Source organism: Nyctibius grandis, chromosome 2 (assembly GCF_013368605.1).
Source record: "Nyctibius grandis isolate bNycGra1 chromosome 2, bNycGra1.pri, whole genome shotgun sequence".
NCBI classification, from domain to species: domain Eukaryota; kingdom Metazoa; phylum Chordata; class Aves; order Nyctibiiformes; family Nyctibiidae; genus Nyctibius; species Nyctibius grandis.
Window position 1 is genome coordinate 120152412 of NC_090659.1, and position 23163 is coordinate 120175574.

A 23163-nucleotide genomic window follows, 5' to 3' on the forward strand; every position below is an offset into this window, starting at 1 on the left:
ATCCACAAACACAAATCTGTCCAGTAGCTGTGGAGCAACTCTAGGACTCAGGGGATACACATTCATGTCCCAGCCCTTCAAGATTATGAACAGGACAGTTCTGCAAGACACCTCCTGGCTCCTGAGGGCCATATTTTAAAACCTGCTTATCTCCCCTCTGCTTCGGCTCTGTATCACTGTGATGGAAACACTGGTACTTCCCAACCAGAAATGGGAGAAGTTTTAAAATATGTTAAAGTAGGTTGCAATAGTGGCACTACCGGTAGATACTACCCTGCCTTTCAAATTAAACTGCTCCGAATTCTTTGCAATTTCAAGGTCAAGGATCATAAAACTGGGCATCATTGAAAGTAAAGGTCCAGGATAAGGTCAGCTATCAAAGTCCTGAAAACAAACGGAAAGGAAAGCTTCCCGCAGGCGCAGTTAAGACTCCTCCACGCCTTCTTTGTAACATATGGTGTAGTAAGACATGCACACCCTCTTCCTGCCCCCCCAAATTAACTCCCTGGCACCACCTGTTAGGAGTGAGCAGACTGTAAAATTATTGCATTTGGAACAGATAAAAATGGGTGTGATGCTTCTGATGTGGTGCATTTCTCTCACTCACTTCTGTGCCCATAGGAAAAGACAACTGTATTTAGCACAAAATTAAAAGTAAAAACTGTAAATCAAGAGTGTGAGCAATATTTCATTCCTGTAACTTGCACTGTCCTTTCGAAAGGAGCTAGTTAATAACCTGACCTGGTTATTTTATCACTTGGAGATATTTGCCCGAACTTCGAATTCCTTTCTTGTCTATTCCCCTACCTATATTTTAAAATTCTCCTTCTATTCTGAGGACCCATTTTCTCCCCTGCCACCTAGACATAATGTGTCAATCCAGTATATTACTCTCCTTCCTCTCCTTCCTGAGTTCAAGAACCATGTGACTGCATAAATAAGTCATAATATTATGAGCATGCTTAGATCCGTGATTTCATGCCATGTAACTAAAAGATTTCCTAAAAAGAAACATCCTTACTACTTGTTCAAACTTATTTGCTTGTTAAGAATGAATCTGCACCCATAAATCTAGAAATATAACCCTATGTGTCCAAAGCAAAAAGTTATATATTTAGATATAGGCTACAGAACAAATGAGAAATGAAAAAAAAGATATTTGAAGTGAGGTGATACACTTGTATGTATAGACAATATCTCATGTTTGCTTGATGATGGTATCAAAGGGTACTAATCTGACATGTGTTGAACCAAGCCGAGATAATTCAGTTAACTCGTGCTCCTTCTCATCTTTCTGAAAACGATCACTATCCCACACATCCACTTTTCATTTGAGAAGTAGTTCCTACACCACCACAAGAAGATAAAACACTGACTGTGACTAACTTAATGAGCCTGAAGCGCTGAAAAAAAGAGGAGGAAAACAAATTTTGAAGTTTATGATTTTTATTCTCCTGCTCCTTCCTAACAGGATCTGAAATCATGAAAGAACTTCAGTGCTTCAAAGAATATCCTTTGAAAATCATGCTTACAGGCAGGAATACAAATTGGATACCAGTCCCTAGGCCACTGGCCTACCTTTGTAGGAGGATGGCTTGCATTTAGTTTCCCCTGACTAACAATTCACCTTTATTAATTAGAATTTAACACTTGAAAACAAGAGGGTTTAAGTTTTTAAATATAAATAAAAAAGAAATATGATTTTTTCTTATGAAAAATATGTAAATTTAAAAGGCCTTTAAACTTTAAACTCTTGATGCTATTTATATCACTAGTGGCATCATGACACAGCAATTAAATGATAACCCTTTCGTTAATAGAACAAATTTTTGTCTATTTAAAATGGTAGTGAAGAAACAAGAAACTTCAGTTCAGGAAAGTCTCAAGTAACCAGAGATGTAGCAGGCCATAGTTTGAGGAAAAGGAGAAGGCAAAGAAATAAATTGTAAATGTTTAATCTAGTTTGAGTTTAAGTATATTACATGAAACGATAGATGATCTGTCATTAAATTCTAGCTGAATTATGTTTAGGGAGCATTGAGTCGTCTATAATCTATTTCATAAAGTTACCTCATATTTTTAGGCTAGTCTGTCACATAGGAACCCAAAAAATTATACTGTGTTCCCTAGTTTGTGGACTGTGCAACTAAAATTTAATGTTTGTAGCTTAGCAATTTTTGAGGATTAAAAAAGTTACACAGATGATTTAAAAATAATTACTATCACTATCATTTTTTATATAACTGCTCATTTCCTACACTATTTAAACATAGAGGAACAGTTTTAATGTCATCTAGTATTTAAGAATAGCAAGGAAAAGGAATGGGACAAAATCTGTAACCCCCCTGTAAAATCATCACGATTGATCCAGTGATCCAAGAACCAAACTTGTTTACCCAAAGATAATAAGTTTTAAAAACAGGTCATCGCTTTTGAATTACTTCAGTAAAATAACAGACAACATTGGTTATACTCTAATGTCAACTCAGGATGTATACGGGGAAAAACATAGTCCAATCCAACACCTTTGTTAAAAAAATTGGGGTGGGATTGCATTACAGAGACAGAAAAGAAACTTCTCTGGCTAACTGCGCCACCTTTTGATTTAAATTTAAAAGAGAAATTAAATGATTGTCCAGTCCCTAGAAGAAAACACTTATTTAAAGATATTCCTGTAGACTTAAAAATGGGTTCAGGAGCTTATTTTATTTATTTCTTACAAAGAAGCGCAGGGCTCTATACTTTAGTACTGCTCTTATGGTTAAAAGCCATGTCAGCAATATAAATGGAAAAAATATATTCAATCTTGCTGGTTTGTGTTTTTGTAATAACAGTATACACATCAAAATCAATAAAGCCGGGCAAATGGCAGAGTAGTGGCTTAGTAATCTCAGCACTGTTAGCTAAGTATACAATCAACTCTAAAACAAATGCTTCAGAATCTGTTAGATTCTCCTATGTAAATCTATACTCGTACAACCCTGGGAAATAAGAAAGCTTTACTTCTGATTTTTTTCCTAACATTTAAAACATATCGGCTCTAAGCCCTAATTTATAGCCATCGTATTGCAATTTGCACTGAAATCTCTAGTCAGACATGAAATTAAATAGCACAGATATTCAAAGGAGTTAGAGCATGCATTTAAATACATTAACCACGTCCTACCTTGCATCCAAACATCAACGACAAAGTGTTGTTGGTGCATGCAACTTTGCAGTGGCAAATCATTGGTGTAAAGCAGTCAGGATTTGTAACAATAGGGCACATTCCTTTAGTGCTGCAGTAGTGGCAGCCTACTGAAGGCTAAAAACAAGTAGCTAATACAGCACATGGAGTGGCAACATATGCTGCTCAACAGCTAGCTTTTCTCTTGCTGGTCAGAAGCAGCCTGCTTGAGTCTCTACCTGTGTCCCATTCAGCCATCCCCTTCTTTGTTGATGAATCAACGATGCAGCATTGATCGTGAATCTCAGGATTTCCCTTCCTCTGGGAAATTAGTTTTTAAATTGGGGGTAAAAAAAAAAAAAAGGAAAAAAAAAAGAGAGAAATGAAAATGAGGGGGACTAGCAGGTGTGGCAGTATTAGCATGTAAAAGGATGTAAACGCCTACTCATAACAATCACATAAGATTGTCATGCTAGCTGAAGTGGGCTGAAATTATTCCATCGGAAGAAAAATACTGCAGCTCCTGATTTGGTAAAAAGCCAGTGAGTTGCTGCAATACATAGTCATTGTGGGGAGAGAAGAGAAAAAAAAATTACTTATCTAAGAAGCCAGAATCCTCAGCCTTTATCAATATGCATTCCAGTAAGGATTCCCTTCCCAGCGCCTCCCCGAGAAAAAGAAGCAAATCAGTCGCAACTCCGGAGAAGCGATGACCTTTGCTTTTCCCAAAAAGATGAATCTCAGCACGAAACAAACTGTACTCAAAGCTGAAAATCTCAGATGCTGGGAGTTTGCAATCAGAGAAATACAAGTAACATTTATCCAATCCTGGCTTGCCACATGGGAGCTTTCTCCAGGCACAAATTTACAAATAGACAGGTTGAAGGATTGCAGGAGACACTGAATAAAGATATGAAGTTACACAGAAAATGCACCAGCGTGAAGCTTGAAACACAACCCTCGTTAAACTCTGCTTTTGAAGCAATGCAACTACTGACTCCAGCTAGTACTGTTATCCTATAACCTGCAAACGGCTTGCTCTATTCCAGAAATGCAATAATTAAAGAAGTTTGGGAGCATAACGCTGGTTTGGATTCAGTTACAGCTGTCGCTGTTCCTTCAGTTAAAGCAACACCAGCTGAAAATGCACAATAAAGCACTTGGATGAGCAAACCTCTAGCTGTGCTTTTTAAGAGGATTATTTATATCAGAAGTTGGATGAATATATCCTCTAGTTTTAGGTTCAGTCCTGGCAGACACACAAATATAAAATGAAAAGGCTACGGTGTAGAAAGTGAAGTGATGCCTTCAACGATTTCACAGCTGATAGCAAGGTAAACCCAGCATTTGTTTCGCAGTGACTTGACCCTGCTTTTTGCGACTCACTAAGCTCTGCCCATCCAATTAGAAACTCTTTCTAAAGAAACGAGAGCAGCTTGTCTCCCTGGCAATTGCGAGTGTGTTCTTAAGGCACAACTGAAACAATTTTCTGTAATAAACTCAAACTAAAAATTTGTTATACAACAGAATGGAGAAAATGGCAAATGGAGGTCTCTGTGTGCAGCCAGGTCAAGCAGTACACAGAGTGAACGGTACAGAATTTTTAAAAAGATCTGCCTGAGACTGCAGACTCTAATGTAGGTGACCTCCTCTATTAAGATTTTATATTTATATAAGAGCATATAAGTGTGTGTGTATTGCATGTATGTATATATCTAAATTTTAAGTAGAATTTCTTCAGTATAACTTACCCTCACTTTGTAAAGTTCAAAAACATAAAAGAACCATTCTCCTAAACAGCTTTGATCCTACTCTTTCTTTTGCACCATACAATAACTTTATATTTGTCCATTTTTTGTGTGTAGCTAAATTTCAACTTGGTATAATATTTTCTGATTATTGTTTCTCACTCCATATTTTTGAACTCAGCTGTCAAGAGCCCAATCTCAGTAAAATGACAGTACTTTCTAGATTGAAGTGACAGATAGAACCGCTCCACTGTTATAGTTACAACCCAATTCCATTTCTGAAGATTTATTTCTTGCAAATAACAGGCCCTTACAACCCAGCATCCTCAATTCACTCAGCTCATACTTTTGTTTCCTAACAGCCTGGACATGAGCGTTACATGTTTCATTATGTCCTGGGAGTTCACTATGTGGATGCCAATCAATGAGCTAGAAAAACTCTAAGTTTGTCTGACCTGCTAGTCCAAAGCCACACCGCAGCAGCATTTCTTTCTGACTTGCTGTGCTAGTTATCATCTGAAACAGTGACTGAGCCTGTTTAGAAACATACTATGGTGACAAACAGCAGCCGTAACATTGCTGAATCTTTGATCTGTTTATTCCTAGCTTGCCTGTCTCGTTATTAAGCTATATATTATACAGATTTTCTTTCAAGTAGTCTCTCGCATAACCAGCACTGGTGTAAATATAGAAAAGTGTAGTTTCCATGACAATACATTCCATAGTTACAGCCAGCAGCCACTATCATTAAAACATGAATCACAGTGCTACCTTAAGGTGTGAGCACACTACATCACTGGCCTTAGAAGCGTTTATTTGGGATGGGGGTGGCATGACAATATTTTTAGGAGACACCACTACAAAATGCCAGAAAACCACGCTATTTAACTGTTTTAGCCATTCTAATATCCAGGCATCTTAGACATTTAAGTGATCAGTAACACTCCCAGTCTGTCCTAATCATTAGCATTTCTAATATGAGAACACATCGTATCTGCACTTCTCAATGTTTTAAACACGATGCCCTGATTTAAAACCGGACTCATTATCACACAAATGTGATTTCCAATTAATATTCACAGGGCCTAATTAAAATCACCTGCATTTAATTCCAAATTCATATTTCAAAGAAGGGAAAGAAAATCAGCCTGTTAGTCTCTTGGATCTTTTGGATCTGACTGCATTCAGCTGGCTCGTGCTCTCAAAAGGGAGGTTATATCTGTTCTTTAAAATTCCCATTTCTTCCCCAGTTCCTGATTTTCAACATGACACTATTGCAGCCTTTCAACCAGAACAGGTTTCTCTTGTGATTTCATTTCAGTGGTAAGATGCACCAAACAGCAATCACTTGAGTACTGCACAAGGCACGAAATACTTCACACTTAAACCAACTGTTGCTTAAAGTGAAAAACAGTTCCCTGACGTACAGTCATTTTGGAAAAGATCTGAAAAGGAAGATTCATTTCAACGACAGATTGGGCTAATAACTCATACCACAACTGGCCAAGGCATTTATTTCGATTAAGTGACAACCACATATTGAAAACTGCCATAAGAAAACATTTGCTCAGAGACCCTCCTTTTATTTTTTTCAATAGGTCTCATCACAGAACAGAAGTAAATTGCTAATTTCCAGGAAAGGCATTTAAATTACAGTTATACTCTAGGAGCAAGGGCTCTTGGAAAATCTATATCCACATTTTCCCTCTGTCTGATGTGATATGCAGAAGAAAATACATTGTGGGTGTTACTACATGGAAAAGAGAGTCCACAGATCTGCTGAGTTTTGTGAGCCCTCCACCTTTCTTTGGACATGAATGCACTGATCCAGCCTACTTGCTCACAACAGCTGCGCTGCCACATTGAAGTGCATCTCTTTTGCTGTTAGCAAAAGGGAGGGCTCCCAGCAAATTATGGTGCAGGTATTGTCAGAAGATTCGAGTAAAATGACATCATCAGTGAATAAAAGTCACCTGCCACTGTCTGAGCTTGGTCTTTGCAAAAGTTACTCTCTCCCTCACCTGCCGGATTTGGGAGAAACAAGAACCCTTGCTCCACTTATCATTTCCATTTGGTTCATTCTGCTGTAAAATTTCTCCTGCTCAACCATTCTCTCTGGCAGTTGCCTTCACCCAACCTTTCCAGGTTCTCCAACAATGTCTGCCTTTCACAGTGCACCACTGTGTGGAAATACATGCATTAGCCTGGGACAATTGAGCTGCATTTCTGAAGTATTATGATCATTTTTGCATGGTACTTCCTCACCTAATACATATATACCTCCTCTTGCACTGGAGCTAGCTCAAATAGAAACACTTAGCCCTGCACCTGACATATCATGTGAGAATCAAGAAGACCAACACAGATGGAAACAAAAATAAAGACCTGGAGAGTCACAAAGAATTTCTAGATATTAACCCTTGACTATATTAGGATATTTGTTTGTTTTTTCAAGTTCCCTGCTGTTTCTGTTGAGGAAATTGTTTAAGTTTTTGTACTATAGTACAGATTTCTGTATTTCCCCTTCCCTATTTTCACTACTCAATTTTTGTTCCATTGATACACCATGAAAAATTCCTCTAACCCCTTACCACATCCATTAGATACCAGAAGATCAAGATGATCTTGGCCAAGTTACATGCACTGTTACTTTCATCTAATCTTTTGTTAGAATTCAAAATAACCTTCTCTGTTGCTCTTCTGTGAACTCCCTGTATGTTAATCAAGCCCCCTAAGAACTAAACCTATCTCTGACAGTGATTAAAGAGAAGTCGTCTTCTCAAAGAATCACATTAGACAAAAGAAAAAGGGAAAAAGGTTTGTTACACCATAGGCAGCACGCACAAAAGGAACCAGAGAATATAAACATAAAACAAACTTGAAAGATCCCCTATCAAAATAGAAATGACTGCACACAACCCTGTCAAATGTTCTTTAAGAACAAAACAGTCTCAAACCTCTAGTCTAAACCAAAGTTTTCACAGCTGTCCTGTCATTTGAAGAGACTCCACTTAGGGCATTTCAAGGACCTCAGCTATGCCTACACTTTATGTGAGCTGGTCATTTTGGGGAATAGAATGAAAACAACAAGCTTTTATTTCGCTGATATTTATCTGTTGGTGAGTATCAGAAGCCTGGCCTCTGTTACTTCTGCAAGACGCCGTTGCAACTGCTAGGACCCACCTCTTCCACCATCATGAGCAGCAGCTGCTATATGTCACACGGTGGCTTGTGGCAGCTGGCTTGGCTTTCCCAGATCTCTGTATATAGACAGGGGTGAGTTGTCAGTTGGCTCCTACCAACAGCAGACCCTGCTGGTGGAGAGCTGCTTTGCTTCCCCTAGAGCTGACAAGTGCATGGACAACTCATGGAGATAGAAAGTTCTCCTCGAGCACCTTGAGATCACGGCGTGGAGGCAGATAGGCAAAGGATGCCTCGTATGCTCTGAAAAACACCTGTGCATCAAGAATTCAGATGTGGTAGGCAGCTTGGAAAGCATTATATGACTCAATCTTTCCACTTGAAGATGGAGACAATGCCTTCCAATTAAATGCCCATATCTCTAAGTAAACAGTCATATAAACTGTGATTTTTAAGTTAGTGGGAATACTCGTACAAAAGGTACTGAAGTTCATAAGTGTTTACACATTTTCAAGTGCCACATTACCAGCATCGTTCTACATTTTTAACTAGTGGGAAGCTGAATTATTTCTGAAAATAATTTTGATTGTTAAATCATTTACAAGTCATTTACCAACTGTATATAATTTTTTAAAGTAACTTCTCTAGCCAGGTATAAATTTAAAAGAAAAATGTGAGAGGGGAGAAAAATTACTCAAATAAAATATTAGCTTGAAGGAAAAAAAACGAGAATATTACTGCCAGTCCTCAATAGCTACAAAAGAGCTTTGCTTTTCTGAACTTTCCTATTTATATCTTGTGTTAGAATTTTTAAGATTTTCTGTGACAAATTAAACAGAAATAAAGGCCTGGTCCTGCCAACACAGAGTAAAAACATGCACACAGAACATTCAGAATATTCACACCCCACGTTAAAGTCATTATGTAGACCTCTTAATTTCTTCAAGTGATTATAGTATAATACACATGCACCCAAATGAGTGCGAAATGATCAGTTGAGCCACCACATGCTAGAGCTCATCAAGGACTAAGAGCTTCAGTATTTACACAGGTTGCTGGGGCAGAAGCGGGGCTAGCCTACACTGAATTTTTTGTTACTGTGCTATTACTAGCACTAAACTAGCTAGCTCAGTTATGTCAGTATGCACTGAAGTATTGCAACACACCCATATTTACTATACGCATTAAATAGAGGCATAAGCATGGCCACAGTCCTGCACATGGTCACCAGCTCTGCACGCATGTCCTTTCTGCTGTGTGCAAGTGGGACTCCCCTAGTGGGAAGCACAATAAGTAGTAGTAATTTTTCAGTCTCCCCTGAATCCGTGTAAACTTCAACTTCCATAACATTCTTTGGTGTGGATTTCCTCAGGTCTTCCCGTTCTTCTATGGCAATCTCTTTTCTTGCTTATTTTGAATCTTGCTCCTGGTATCTTTATCAGCTGTCCCAAAATGTTGCAATGGAAGAAATAAGGAACAGCCAACTCCTATTCATCCTCTCCATGTCACTCATGTTTTTGTAAACTGGTGCTGTATGCTCTCTTACTTGTCTCATTTTCCTTAATGAAAAGATGTAGCCTAATAGATCTCAGTCTTTGTTATCAAAAAAGCTCTTATATATTTGAAGACGGTCATTGTTTATCCCAACTTGTTCTACTTAATCCTTTCAAACTTCACCATAGTTTATACACTATAAAATCCTTAACATCCTTGGTCTTTTCTTCTAAAATCTCCCATCCCTCTCAAAGTGTGCATCCAAATCATGACATTGCCCAGCAGAATAATTCCTTCTATCTCTCACTTACAGTAACTCTCTAAATATAGTCCAGGTTTTTTACATTAGCTTTGCAATAACCTCACATTTTTCACTGACACTCATTCCTGGATTCATTTCTACCCAACCCCACCCCGTCCTTCTCTGCTGCCTGGGTAATCAATACACATTTGGTATTCATGTCATTATATATCCCTTTCTACATGCAACACCTCACATTTGAATTTTATTCTATTGCTTTCAGTCCATTTATTTATGTTGAACTTTACATGTGCCATTCCTCCAGCAAATTCCAGGGTGCTCAGGATATGTACGTTAATAAAAAATACTTGGAAACAATTCTGGGATTTAGACTAGCTGGAGCACGGAGCGTTACATCCCCAAAAAGACTTTCAAAGGGGAAGTGTGCTTACAAGAAACTTGTGTCTGGTTATTGAGAAAGTACAAACACTGCTTAGACCTTACTGACTTTGGATCATATGGAATTCAAATTTTGGTAATCACTGATGGCTCATATAGGTGGGAAGTCAATAAGGATGATACCTGTCTGAAGGAAAATAAGGAGTCTATCTCTTTTGAGAGTAATGTGTGAAATGCTGTTATGTTCTAAATAAAAGTTAGGAGACAGAAGAAATCACAAAATCAAAAACAAATAAAAAAGCAAGTAAAAAAATCATTATTATTACCTTGACTATTTCCTGAAAGTGTTTCCTAAGGGCTTGCCATTAATTCTCTTACACAGTTCCCATAATTTGCTTTTATTGGAAAGCCAGTGGCTATACCACCATCTCTAGTACTGAGCAGTTCAGACAGCTGCTGGCAGCTCCAGAGAGGAACCACCGGAAACCAGCCTTCATTTCATGTGTTATGTGGTACTGCTATTTAGAGAGGAATTATAACTCTAAAGAAAAAGTACTTGATGAAAGCAGAAGTAAAAATAAAACTGATGATGCATCACAATTCACGAGAAGGTCGGGCTTTTTGGCACTTTGGAGAAATGAATTTTTCACAACATTACTAGCTTTTTGCAAGAAAGTCTGATATCTTGATTGCAAAATGTCATTGAACAAAGCTATAATTTCAGGCAGACAAAAATAAATAAATAAATAAACAGATAAATTAATAAATGGACCGAGGCTAAAACAAAATCCTGTTTTGTAAAGTCTTACATTACTTGCTTCATATTATTATCGTTAAGACTTACTATGGGTAAGGGTGCAGGCACCCTGGCTGGGTGCTAATCAGACACACATTTCATGTCATAGAAGAACCCAGGCTGTCGCCACATGTGCTAGAAGCAGGAGAACACCTTTGGTTTCCTCTATGAGGATTTTCTTTTGCTCAGAAATTCTCCCGGATATATGGAGAAAGAAGTACTGATTAACCAGATATTTGATTTTTTTTTTTACAATTTTTCTATGGGCAAATGTATCCATTTTTCCCAGTTTTTATTAAAACTGAGTCTTTCCCAGCAGTTCCCAGCAGTCAGGAAGGTTGTCACTGATTTTCCTTAGCTTTTCTTAAGAGGAAATTCTGTGTTCATTTCAGGCAAATGCTACTATTCTCACAGCTTTTAGCATTTAATGGCTTTTCAGCTATGAAATCCTCATTCCACAAAAAAAACGCAAAAACCAAGGATAACTTAAACTGTAAACCTCATCAACTCCAATGTCAGCAGAAAGCAAATAAGAGATGCAATTGTGGTCACAGTTAAATTCTACAACACGTTTTCCAACAAAACTCCAACAAAACTGTAGCAGAAACTTATGTATGACAACATCTGCTTCTGCTCTCTGTTTGCCAGCTCTTTAACTCCACAGGGTGTTGGTCCTGGACACAGTAGGCACACAGGATCCCCTTACGTGACCCTGACAGTGTAATTTGGAGAACAGAGATTGCAGATCCCTCTGTTAAATGCATCCATCCCACATCTGGGAAACAACTACTGTCAATAAGTGCAAACCATCCATGCCCATCTTTTTATTTTTGGGGAGGGGGCTGCCCTTGACTCCAAACACCACGGAGATGCCAACCAGCTGAGCCACTAATAACGACAAGAGGCCATTGGAGAAAAATGCCTCTGAAAGACTTTTTCTTCTCTCCTCTATATTGTTCCTGTGTGTCTTGCTCTGTAGCCTGATCCATTTGTCACAGTGGGAAAATAAAAGATTACCCAGTGAAATCTGGGAGGGTGTTGCTTTTGTGTTTTTAATATTGCAGCACAGACTTTAAAAGCGAGACTGCAAAGCCTTGCAGGTCACAAAAAACAGATAGAGGAGGAAAGAATTTAATCCTGAGTTGCCTGGGAATCCAACAAATCCTCTCATTCATGTGAGCTTCTAGACTGGGCACTCTCATGGCACAGGCACTCCCTCGATGCTCACAGACCTCGCTCAACCCTTCGCTGCAGCACGTTCAGGGAGAAGCACAGGGCTGATTACAATGGTCCTATTCTGCCCCTTCCCAATGAGCATTGACCACCAGCCCTTTACAGCACCTTTCTATTTCTAAAATGGCATTAAACATCAGTGCAGGGATTTTCCACCCTGCTGGCACTGCACAACTGCTCTCTATCCCCAGGGCTGTGGGAGTACTAGCAGGGTCTGTTACTGTTGGCCAAGGAGAAACAGTCCTGTAAATTGAAGTCATTAAGGAAAAGCACGTTGCCTCCAGCTATGTGTCGGTCGGCAACATCTCCTACCTCCAACGCTCCACCACCGGGGTGGGGGGGAAGGAAAGACCTTCATAAAATGAATGTTGTACAGAGGGAGTGTCTCTGCCAAGGTGTCCATGGGAATAATAACATGAAATGACGCTAAACTTTGGAGAGCTATTGGAGTGCCCAGTTTACAGTCCTCTAAAGATGACATTTTTAATGCCTCAAAGAAGAAGAGCTTAGTGGAAAATCAATGCATTTCTGAGGGAAAGGAGCCAATACAGCTTAAACTGCTCCCGATGGTGGCAGGCCTATGAGAGCCTGCAGAACCTTCCTGAGCTAATCCCTCCAGCTCTCTCCGGTGACCACAGGGTGAAAAGTCTGCTGCTGGGCCCCAGCATGGCCTCGGGACCGTCATGCCGCAGGCAGCTCCCATGTCATTCATCAGTACCTCCATGGAGGTGACGCTAACGCAAACGAACATACACAAGATCAGCTGTGGCTGTGGGAACAGGAGTCTCCCTGTCCTCCTGGTAACTAAATTAACACCAGTCAGCCAGGAAAGAAATGTAAGAGAGCAGAGGCCCAGGGCTGTTTGACTCTTGCCTGGCTGAGAGCTGCTGTTAGTCAGCTAGAGGCATGGACAGAGAGGACCATAATTCTCAGGATGGCAGCATCCTTGGTGCTGCCCCATCCAGGTGTGGGAAGGAGCAGCTTTGTGGTGGTGGTAGCTTACCTGGGGAGAGCTGCCCTCTTGCTTCTCCTCAGTCTGCAGTGCAGCTGACTTGTCTGGAGCAAGCTTCCAGGAAAAACAAAAAAAGCAGGCTGGGCAAAGTCTGCTTACAGGCTGTGCTGCAGCAGGAGCATCCATCTTAGATCCAGTGGAGGAGGAGAGCTTGGACAAGCTCCCTTTTTAAAGCAACAGTGCTCCTACTGAGCATGGCGAGGAAGGGTAGTGCTACACCACGACAGCGATTGCGCTGGATATGTGCAGAGCATTTTATAGGCATTAGCTAATTGATCTTTGCAAAAACACTTTGAGCTAGGCAATTAAACATCTTCAGTCCAGATTTACTAGTGCAGAAACTGAGCTGGGCTAATGTAAGCTTGCGCAGAAGTAGCCCATGGGTTTTGAGTGCCTGAGCCAAAAGGCTTTTTGTCTTATTTTGTAGGCACAGAACATTGGTAGGTCCGAGTGACATTGACAGGGCAGAGCATCTGTAACTCCGCTTGTAACTAAGAGTGTAGGGCTGTTTTTAGAAGCCAGCCCCAGGGGTATTTCAAGTTGGAAATCCCAAAAAGGAGGCACCCCAAATCACTAAGCCTTTAGGATAATGATGGCTTTTGTGTCTAAAGAAATCTAAGGAGAAAAGTTTCGAGTCAGGTTTAATTAGATTTTATCTCTCTGCTTCCTCTTTATGCCTCTAGATAGGCCCTTCCCCTGTGGGTTCCCCACGGACTCCTGTGGACCTGTTGGCAGAGAGTTGGGGTTTGAGAAGGAAAATAAAACTTTTTCTCATACAGGGATCACTTAGACTGCATGAAGTGAAGGACTACAAGATGGCACACCCTGTCTGGATCCACCACTACACTACAAACCCTGCCATTGGGGAAACAGTACAGTTGTTCTGAGAGTGGCATTTATCCTTTCATGGCCACTGGCTACTCTAACTCTGCATTGGCCTTACAAAGTGGAGAAAATAAGCAACACAGGTAGGAAGCAAGAACATGGGATACGCGTGGGACACACTGCATAGCTGGGAGCTGACATTAATAGCAGTATGTAAAGTTTGTTTAATTTACTCTTTATTACCCTCAGGGCATATTTTTGTTATATGGCAGACCCTTAGTAAACATAAAACATTTACCTCTAAGTGTGCTTGACCAAATATCTATAAAAGAGACCTCAGAGGCTGCCTCTCTCCTGACTTGCTAATGCTGTAGCAGTAGTCTACCAAGGCCCAGATTTTTACAGTTAGATAGATGAAGTCTGGTACCTCGTGGGATTTTCACTTATAGGCTGAACAACTTTGGAATTAAAATTAAAAAACAGGGCGAGGAAGAACACCCACTAGTGCCTACTTGTGATTGTAGGTACATAAATAGCTTTAAAAATCTCAGGTTTATCTCATGTAGGGCTCCAAACCGGAGAATTCAATTTCCTTACAGCTATTAGACAACAGCTGAATCTCCTGTTGTCCTTCAAACCCTGCTTTGAGGTACATCCACGTATCCATGCAGCCTTTTTCTCTTCCAAACCTTCCAGATGTGTGAGTTACAAGCTGAGTATTCTCCAAAGGGACAGGCCTGAAGTAATTCAAAGTCCTTCGTGAGGCACTCTGTCAATGCTGTAAACATTGCTATTTAATTGATGTACTGTTTTTATTATATGTGCCCTAAGGGAGTGTGCTGACCAGAGTCTCTTGTAAATTGAATAAATAAACAAATAAATAAGCAAGCATCGTTGCCTCGACCAGCTCACTGTGTGACAGAAAAGTGGTTTAATGTGGTTTCTACACAACAATCTTGCTGGCTGGAATGGCTTGTTTGATCTTCATTAACCCTGGCAGGCTCTTCCAGCTCCTTCCTCCACCTCAGCAAAGACAGAGAATGCCACTCTTCCTTTCTGGATTTCTAAGGTCACTTTGTTTATTAAATATTTCATTTTAAAAGCTTCCTATAACGTGAAAACTGCCTATTCCCATCCTTCATCTGGAAAATGGGTGAAGAATTTTGTCATTTTCTGTTAAAGGGGATGAAATTGTATCCTTCCCCCATTTCTTCCCTTTCCTCCCTTGTCCATCTACCCTACTTCACAGCTCTGCAAAGCCATAATTTCTCATTTTCTTCTTACTTGCATATTGTCTGGACCAAAATACTTCACAAATATTTGTCTTTTAACAAAACTTTAGAAAATATAGCTGTACCAGTCAGATTCAGGGCAACAGTGCAAACAAAACAGTGCCAATTGGGGAGAAAAGCTAGCTAAGACCAAGCACAGAAAGCTACGTAGACATGGGAGCCATCTCTCAGTGAGGACTGGCCACCTAAATACTTGCACTGCTGCTTGAGTTGGTTTTGCAGCCTATACTCGTCTCTGGGCTGCTTCAGCAAAAGCACTATCAGTGCCTTGGCTGGCTGTACATGTCTACAAGAACTGCAGTCACATACTGACTGCAGTCAGACCTTCATGCTCATGAATGTTATGCATGTGAGCAATTTTACAGCTGTGAGTCATCATCTTGCCTACATTCATATGTTCTTTTCCACTCTGGAAGGAAAGCACTTTCATTCACCAGAAGAAAAAATAGGTTTCAGGCAGTATCATGATACAATCACATCCTTTTATAGCGTTCAGCTCCTGTTATGAAATTAGATTCCTCTGAGGCATGACTGTAGCTTAGTGTGTGGAAAAGCAAGTTAAGATGGAAAACAGGTTGTGCCAGCTATGCCTCCATATGAGTGCCCAAATCATTTCACCTAACCGTAGACTTAACTCACAGAGCTGCTTAAAATTTGCAGGACAGTTATCCTAGATTGTCTTCATGCTTGAGAGCAATAGATAAGTATCATCAGATGTTCTTTAGTATAGAGCTTAAGGAGACTGACGAAATGATGATGGACTGAACTAGAGATTAACAGAGTCCATTTGTGCGTCCTGGTGTCCCAAAGCTCCATACCCTTTCCCCCTTAACCATATTGAAAAATCGTTTGGGGCAGTGGAGACGCTTTTCCCACAGCCAGGCTTTTCTGTGAATGAAACAAAAAGAAAATAATATACCCTATTTCTCCCAAATATGTGAGGCTTCTGTTGCCCTTGGGATAGATATTGGCCAAATCAAATTGAGATGAATTCAAAATCAGGAAAAGTGTCACAAAGGGGTGTTTCTCAGAGGACATTTGCAGAATCCTCAAATCTGGACATATTCCTAAAATTGTTTCACAATAGGAAAATCAGACAGGATGTCCACTTCTTTCTCATGAGAAGCTGGTAATGTTTGACCTTAACATATGATTAGCTGTTAAATGACTTTCAAGGAGACATTCCTAGGATAATCTTCTTAGCCTTTAGCACCCATTTATCACTTCATGGTGGAGATTAGGGTCGATTCTAAAGAACAGCATTACTTAAAGTCTCAACTACTTTTTTTTCAGTTAAGTAAATTATTTCTTTATGGGAATAATGAGAGAATTTTATGTTCTCTTTTCTTCTTTCTAATGTATTGTTATGGCATAAGTAACTATGAAAGTCATTTAATGAATGATTGCAAATGAAACACTCTACAATTTAGAAAGGATTCACCAAAAGAACTGATGGACATGTAGTCACCTAGAAAGTTCTTAAGATATTTGCAAATTGTAGGCTTGATGATTACCACATTGCTGCTACCAGGTATTGACTTAGACACTGGTTCTAGTAAGAAATTAAAGAATCCGGATTAAATCTTAAATAATTAAATCAAGGTGAGACTTGGTGTCTGGACAATGGAAAAAGGTTGTAGTTAAGTTTATGATTCCTAGACATACTCTAGGCCCTACCAAAAAAATAAATGTTCAACTGCACCCACCTCAGACTAAGTAATACATCATACCTCATACTGAAACCTTTTAGGACTCTTCCCCTACAACTCAGACAGGCCACATCCACACTACACAGCACCTGATCTTGGGTTTTTCATGACACTGGAGATTTGTGTTGCATTCCTGTGACATCTGTGTCTGAAGGTACAAAACATTCTGGGGTTGTGCTGGAGAACTGTGTAGTCTCCGGACTGTGCGCTTTCTTCTCTAGCACTTCTAGGATGGTGTCCCATCAGGGAACCTGCCCCAGCATGCTTGGTTGGCTTCAAAAGCCAGTCAAAGAGTGAATTAACATTTATGCAGTATGTAGGGACAGAGGGCCAGGACCCAGGAATGAGCTGAGAAGCTAAAGAAGTGCACAGTGAGACTAACAGGGGATTTTTATCAAAATGGGTCCTCGTACTTAGCAGGAATCACGTTCAGGTCCTAGAGAACCAGCTGAGAGGTGGCAACCAGGATCTCCAGATTTGGAAAATGGTTCTTCTCACCAGTCCTTTACTCAAAAGGACATGGATTCTGTCTTGCTGTGGGACATTCAAAATCTACCCAAACCCCATCTTCAGCACCATTAATGACCGTTCCCTTGTAAATTGCCAAATAATACTCTGTTGTGACTGCTTTAACCTTTTAAGTACGCAAACACTCAATGTTCAGATTGATTGCCAAATTAGCTCAATTTAACAATTGATTTTGCCTCAAGTGAAGAGTGGTAACAGCCCATACACTTACTTTTAATCTATGGTAAACTCCTCTTTTACCTCATATTTACTGCAGGGAAAGAGTACAGGCACAGTCAATCACCTGTTCAACAGACATGTGACATCATGTTTATCTGTGGTAACCTGGCCATGAGTTCAAATCCTTATGTATATGTAGATGAATGTGCAGGACTGTGGTCTTTAGCTTTTATTATTATTACCTCTACTTCTCTTTCTACATTATTGTTTTAAAGACCTTTGTCCTCTGATAGATATCTCTTTTAGGTTATTTCTGCCACTCCTAATATGTGAATTTTCCTATATTTCTCGAAGGTGAATATCAGTGTACATCCAGCCTATGTTTCTACTCTCAATCACATTATATGTCTGTTATTTAGCAATTGCTACTAATGTGTTTCGTACTATACAGTACAAGAGATGACAATACCTCCCCAAAGGCATAGTAATCAAAGTTAGACCAATGAAAACTGTTATGAAAATTGTTCTGGAGAGTTGGAAAAAAAATTATGTATCTATAAAAATTAAAAATTAAATAATACATCTGCAGGTATTATTTAAAATTACAGTGTTTGAAGAAACAGATTCATTCAGCTGTGAAGATGTATACCAGATTGTTTTACTCTAGATGGTTAACAGAAATGCTGGAGTTCTGTTCTTTCTTTTAATATGAAATCATTTTTCTGAATAAGATAAAATGCCAGCCACAACCAATAATTATACCTCTTTTACTAAGGATATGTAACGGTGGTGTCTGTTTTAGACTATTGCATTTTCAGCCATAGGAAGGAGCTAAAGTTACATAAATTTCCTGGAAGAGTACTTAGACACCTGTTTACCTGGAAATTATGCTTGTTTCTTGTGTCAGTGTGACATATGAGGTATTTTACAGTTGTGGCAGAGAATTAATAAAGAAATTGTAGAACTATTAGTACACAATTAATATGCTTGTGTATGTATCTCACAAGAAGATGCTTTTATATTCTTTAAAGAATACTGCTAGTGATAAAACCAATATATGCCATTTTACTCCCCTCACTGCATCTTTCTGTGTAACAACAGATTTAAACAATTTAGCATGAGAATAAATGTCAACAATAAGCATGTGTGCAGCCCCGCAGAGTTTAAGGTTGCTCATGTGGTCAAATCCTCCACCAATGTACCACCAACAAACATAGCTACTCCTGGCTTTAAGAGGAATTACCTGTGTTAATATTCCATGTATCAATGTCAGATTGAAATTAAGTGCTGTCGAGATTTAAAGGGTGCTATTCTGTAAATTGGAGTAGTCAGGCTGAGCCAGACATGTGCTGGAAAGCAGGCAAGAGTCAGAAAGCGGGAAACTGCCTTACAACCAAAGGGCGGAACCACAAAGCCACAGCTGAGCCTCCCTCTAACATCCACACAGGATTTCTGGCTACTGGTAAAAGTGACTTTCCTAGGATGAACTGATTACCCCTAAGATTCCCCACCACTTCATGTCCCATATTTGGGTAACAGTCTGGGAGGGCTTTATGCCTGTAAATCTGAGCTGTCTTTAAATTAAAAGAACGATTTGCAGAGCTGCTGTAACTGCAGGTGACGTTGCAGCCACATGAAGGTAGGCTGACAGTCTGAGGCTCCATCAGTTATTCTTTCCTGCCACCTGTACTCTTCCCTCCACGACCCAGGCAGTCTACTCTTCTCTCCCTGCTGGCAAATCCCATCTCTGCCAAAATATCATGAAGCTCGTGTCGCATCTTGGCACCAGAACATAAAGAAGAGAAGCTGAACAGGATTCAGTAGCTGTGGGAGAATTATATCCACTACTGTGGTTGCTGATCCATTATGAATATCACAGCCAGAAACGCCCATCTGGAGTCTCCTACCAACTGTTCTTGGGCAGACTTTGATGCAGTGATATCAACGAGTTGAAACTTGACCCTACGGAGGAGTTTAAGCAGAAATGGAAACTACCCATAATCTGTTCGTCCTATTTGAGACATCAAGGTGCATGTGGGTCACATTTTAAAGTATTTCTCTGCAATTATGTGGGTTAGAAACATCCTACAACCAAAGGATGGTTAATTTTAACGTCCACTACCCTGTTCTAAAGAAAGATAAACTGAAAAATATCTCAAGATGAAGAAATGTAGTTCTTATGAACTGACTGTTCCTGATATTAGATGTTTCTGTAGAGGTTTCTTAGAGCTATCTTGCACAATGGAACATATTGCCAGTTTTCAGTGCAGACACATTTATCGTACCATGAGAAAATTTGACAGTTCTAAAAAATGTTTCTTTTTTTAAAGGAAGGAAGACGGAAGACTGGGGTGTTTTTACTAGGAGCAAGGAATGTTCTATGCCATGCATTATTTAATGTGAAGAAATTTAGATCACAGAATTCACAGGATAATTCATGTTGGAAGGGACCTCAGACAGCCTCTGGTCCAAACTCCTGCTCAAAGCAGGATCAACTATGAAGTCAGACAAGGTTGCTCAGGGGTTTGTCCAGCTCAGTCTTGAAAAATCCCAAGGATGGAGACTGCATAGCCTCTCTAGGCAACCTGGCCTACTGCTTGGCTGTTCTAGTGGTGAAAGTTTCTCCTTATACCCATTCCAAACCTCTTTCCTTTCAATATATGACAATTACCTCTTGTCCTTCCACCATGTGCCATTGTGAAAAGCCTGGCTCCATCTCCTTGAGGACCAACTTGTAACCCACAGGGGTCTGTGGTTAGGTCCCCCTTGAAGCCTTCCCTTCAAAGGTTGAACAAGCCTGGGTCTTTCAGTCTCTGCTCAGAGGGAAAGTGCTCCAGCTCTGACCATCTTGGTGGACATCTGCTTGAATTTATCAACATCTGCCTTGTGCTGGAAGGTGCATGGGGTCTTACACACTTTGAGAAGAGGGAGATAATAACTTCCCTGGATATCCTGGCTCTACTCCTGTTCATACATGTTGAATTTCATGAGGTTTCTATTGGCTTCATCCTCCAGACCATCCAGTGGAAGGCAGCTCTGCCTCTGTGTATGTCAACTTCTCCCCCCAGTGTGGTGTCTGCTGACTTGACAAGCATGTGCTCCTCATCTCCAGGTCATTGATAAAGATCAATTGATAAAGAGGACAAGTCTGAGGATAGACTTCTGTGGTACTCCACTTGTTACCAGTCCTGACCTAGAGAGTGATCCACTAACCACAACCCTCTAAGTCTGATCATTCAATGAGTTTGTTACTCATCTAGTTGTTAAGCCATCCAAACAATAACATCCCAACCTGGATACAAGAGGTGTCATATCAAAAGTCTTGCTAGAGTCAAAGTAAATAATGATGTCCATGGGTACCCCTCACTCACACGTCTATTCATTTTATCATAGATTTGTGTCAACCATGGCCATGTCTGATGTAATAAAAACAACTCTATGGACATCACTGCATTTTAAGAATAGTTTTAATGACCTAGAATAAGCTGGATTAAGAAGAGAATGGAATCCAGGATGAATTTGTAGAGATCAGAAAGATAGTAGAAAGCAGCCATGGTCACATGCTCTCCTTAAACAAACTCTTCTACTGTTGCTGCACCTTAAAGCCCTCCCAGAATGAGAAAGGATGAAAGGAGAAGAGGAAAATGAGAAAACCAACTGACTGGGGCATGGTGAAGGCACAAGTGAGAAAAGAAAAAGATACAAGTGCCACAGAATCAAAAATGTGTTGGTAGGGAACCAGAGGGGCAACCTGAGCAGAGCACCCGCAACCACACTCTGCTCCCTGGAGGTACCCAATGAGCCAATGGACATCACTCCCTAGTGCTCTGCCCACAGGCGAAAAGATGAGGGAAAGAAAACATGGCTCACCCTCTGCAGTGTCTCCACCCTCAAGTTCCCTCTTCCAGCCAATGTGTATACCTAAGGCTGGAGGAAGTTGGTGAGGACATCAAATGTGTGCTTGGGGCCCTGATGACACTGTGGAGACTTCACATCCAGAGACAAGATATGGGGCAAAGGAGGCATTAAAACCATTATGGCCCAGTGCTCAGTAGGGCTTTTAGTATTTAAAACTAAAAAACTAAAACTCACAAAAATCAGGTTTGTTAAGATTTTACATGGAATCTATTTTTCTTTTTAAAATTAAAAGCATTGAAAATCAGATTCATGACAAATTATGCTAAGCCTAGACTTACTAAAATTACAACCAATGAAAGAATCATAGAACCATAGGAAGAAATAACAAAGTGTATTGCACCAGTGATTCATCTCCAGATTTTAAGGAGTTAAGGAGTGCTACCTTTTTCCATAATAATATAGCTGAAACTGAGAAATGCTGCTTTTATGACAGCTCAAACTACATAAATATATCACATTACTATGTATTGTAGTTTTTACAAAAGACTGAATGTAAATATTTACATGTTTTCCAAAGGCCAGTGCTTTCTGCTTTTGTTGTGTAAATAAGCATTTGCCTTCATTTCTTTTAGTTTCTATTTATTATCAGATGCAGCAGGAATATTTTCCTCCTGTGATTTAATCCATTGAAATCTGAGAAAATGATTCAGAAATGAATTAGCAGACATGCTGTTCTCCTCTTCCGATTTATAAATAAAAGCCAGAGAGGAAAATATGAGATCTATAATAACTAAAATTTAAAGAAAACATGGATAGTTTTTTAAAGTACCTAAAAATATGATACTTGAAAAGTATCTACCAAGACTAGGCACCTAATTCTGATTTAGTTCAGGTATATTTATGTTATTGAGAATGAAGTACCTGGATGCTTATTGGTTTTGAAAATCCCACTGATAACTTATTTGCTCTATTAGACACCAACACACCAGATTTTCAATCCACAATCTATTATCTAATTAATTTAGCAACCAGTTAAATTCATATGCAATGTAAAAATAAAAAAAACATTAGCACATAGAAAACATATTATAAAAAATATAATTTTTAGGTATCATGCACCCTTCTTAATGCATCCTTTTCACTAGGAAATAAGGAGAATCAAGTTTTGTGTAAAAACTCTATCTGTCTGCACATCACCCCATTTAAGTCATTGGACCAGTCAATGAGAAAGATTCCTTGGGATATAAAATGCAAATGAAATTAAAAAATCACAGTTTAACTGAAGATTTCCTGCCTCTGAATTAAGTCATGATCATAACCAGTGATTTAATTCACTTTGATTTAAATCAATCTATGTTGCCTCAGGCTCCCTATTTATCCATTTCACATTTATGAAATGGGTAATATTAGGATGAGTTTCTTCCATTTGCCAGTCTGCCTCATTAGGAAGAGTGATGCCTCTTACAGCTAAACTGAATTTTGCTCTTCTCCACGGTCCCTTGGTCTTTTGCTGATTCTTCCTGCAATACAGTCAGCCAGAAACACAAGGTTTTTTGTGATGT

General features: G+C 39.6%; 1 protein-coding gene across 2 annotated transcripts in view; it reads right to left on the minus strand.

Moving 5' to 3' along the window:
* Positions 1-23163, minus strand: part of DLG2 (discs large MAGUK scaffold protein 2) — a 1096363-nt gene that overhangs the window by 693790 nt on the left and 379410 nt on the right. Inside the window, exon 1 of one of the 2 annotated variants that reach the window (XM_068425108.1) lies at positions 3167-3268. The exons of the other annotated variant lie outside the window; for it this stretch is intronic. Within the exon in view, the coding sequence (XP_068281209.1) occupies positions 3167-3268 (102 nt within the window). Of the gene's footprint in view, positions 1-3166; positions 3269-23163 lie in introns of those variants that run through there. 2 annotated transcript variants of the gene reach the window in all.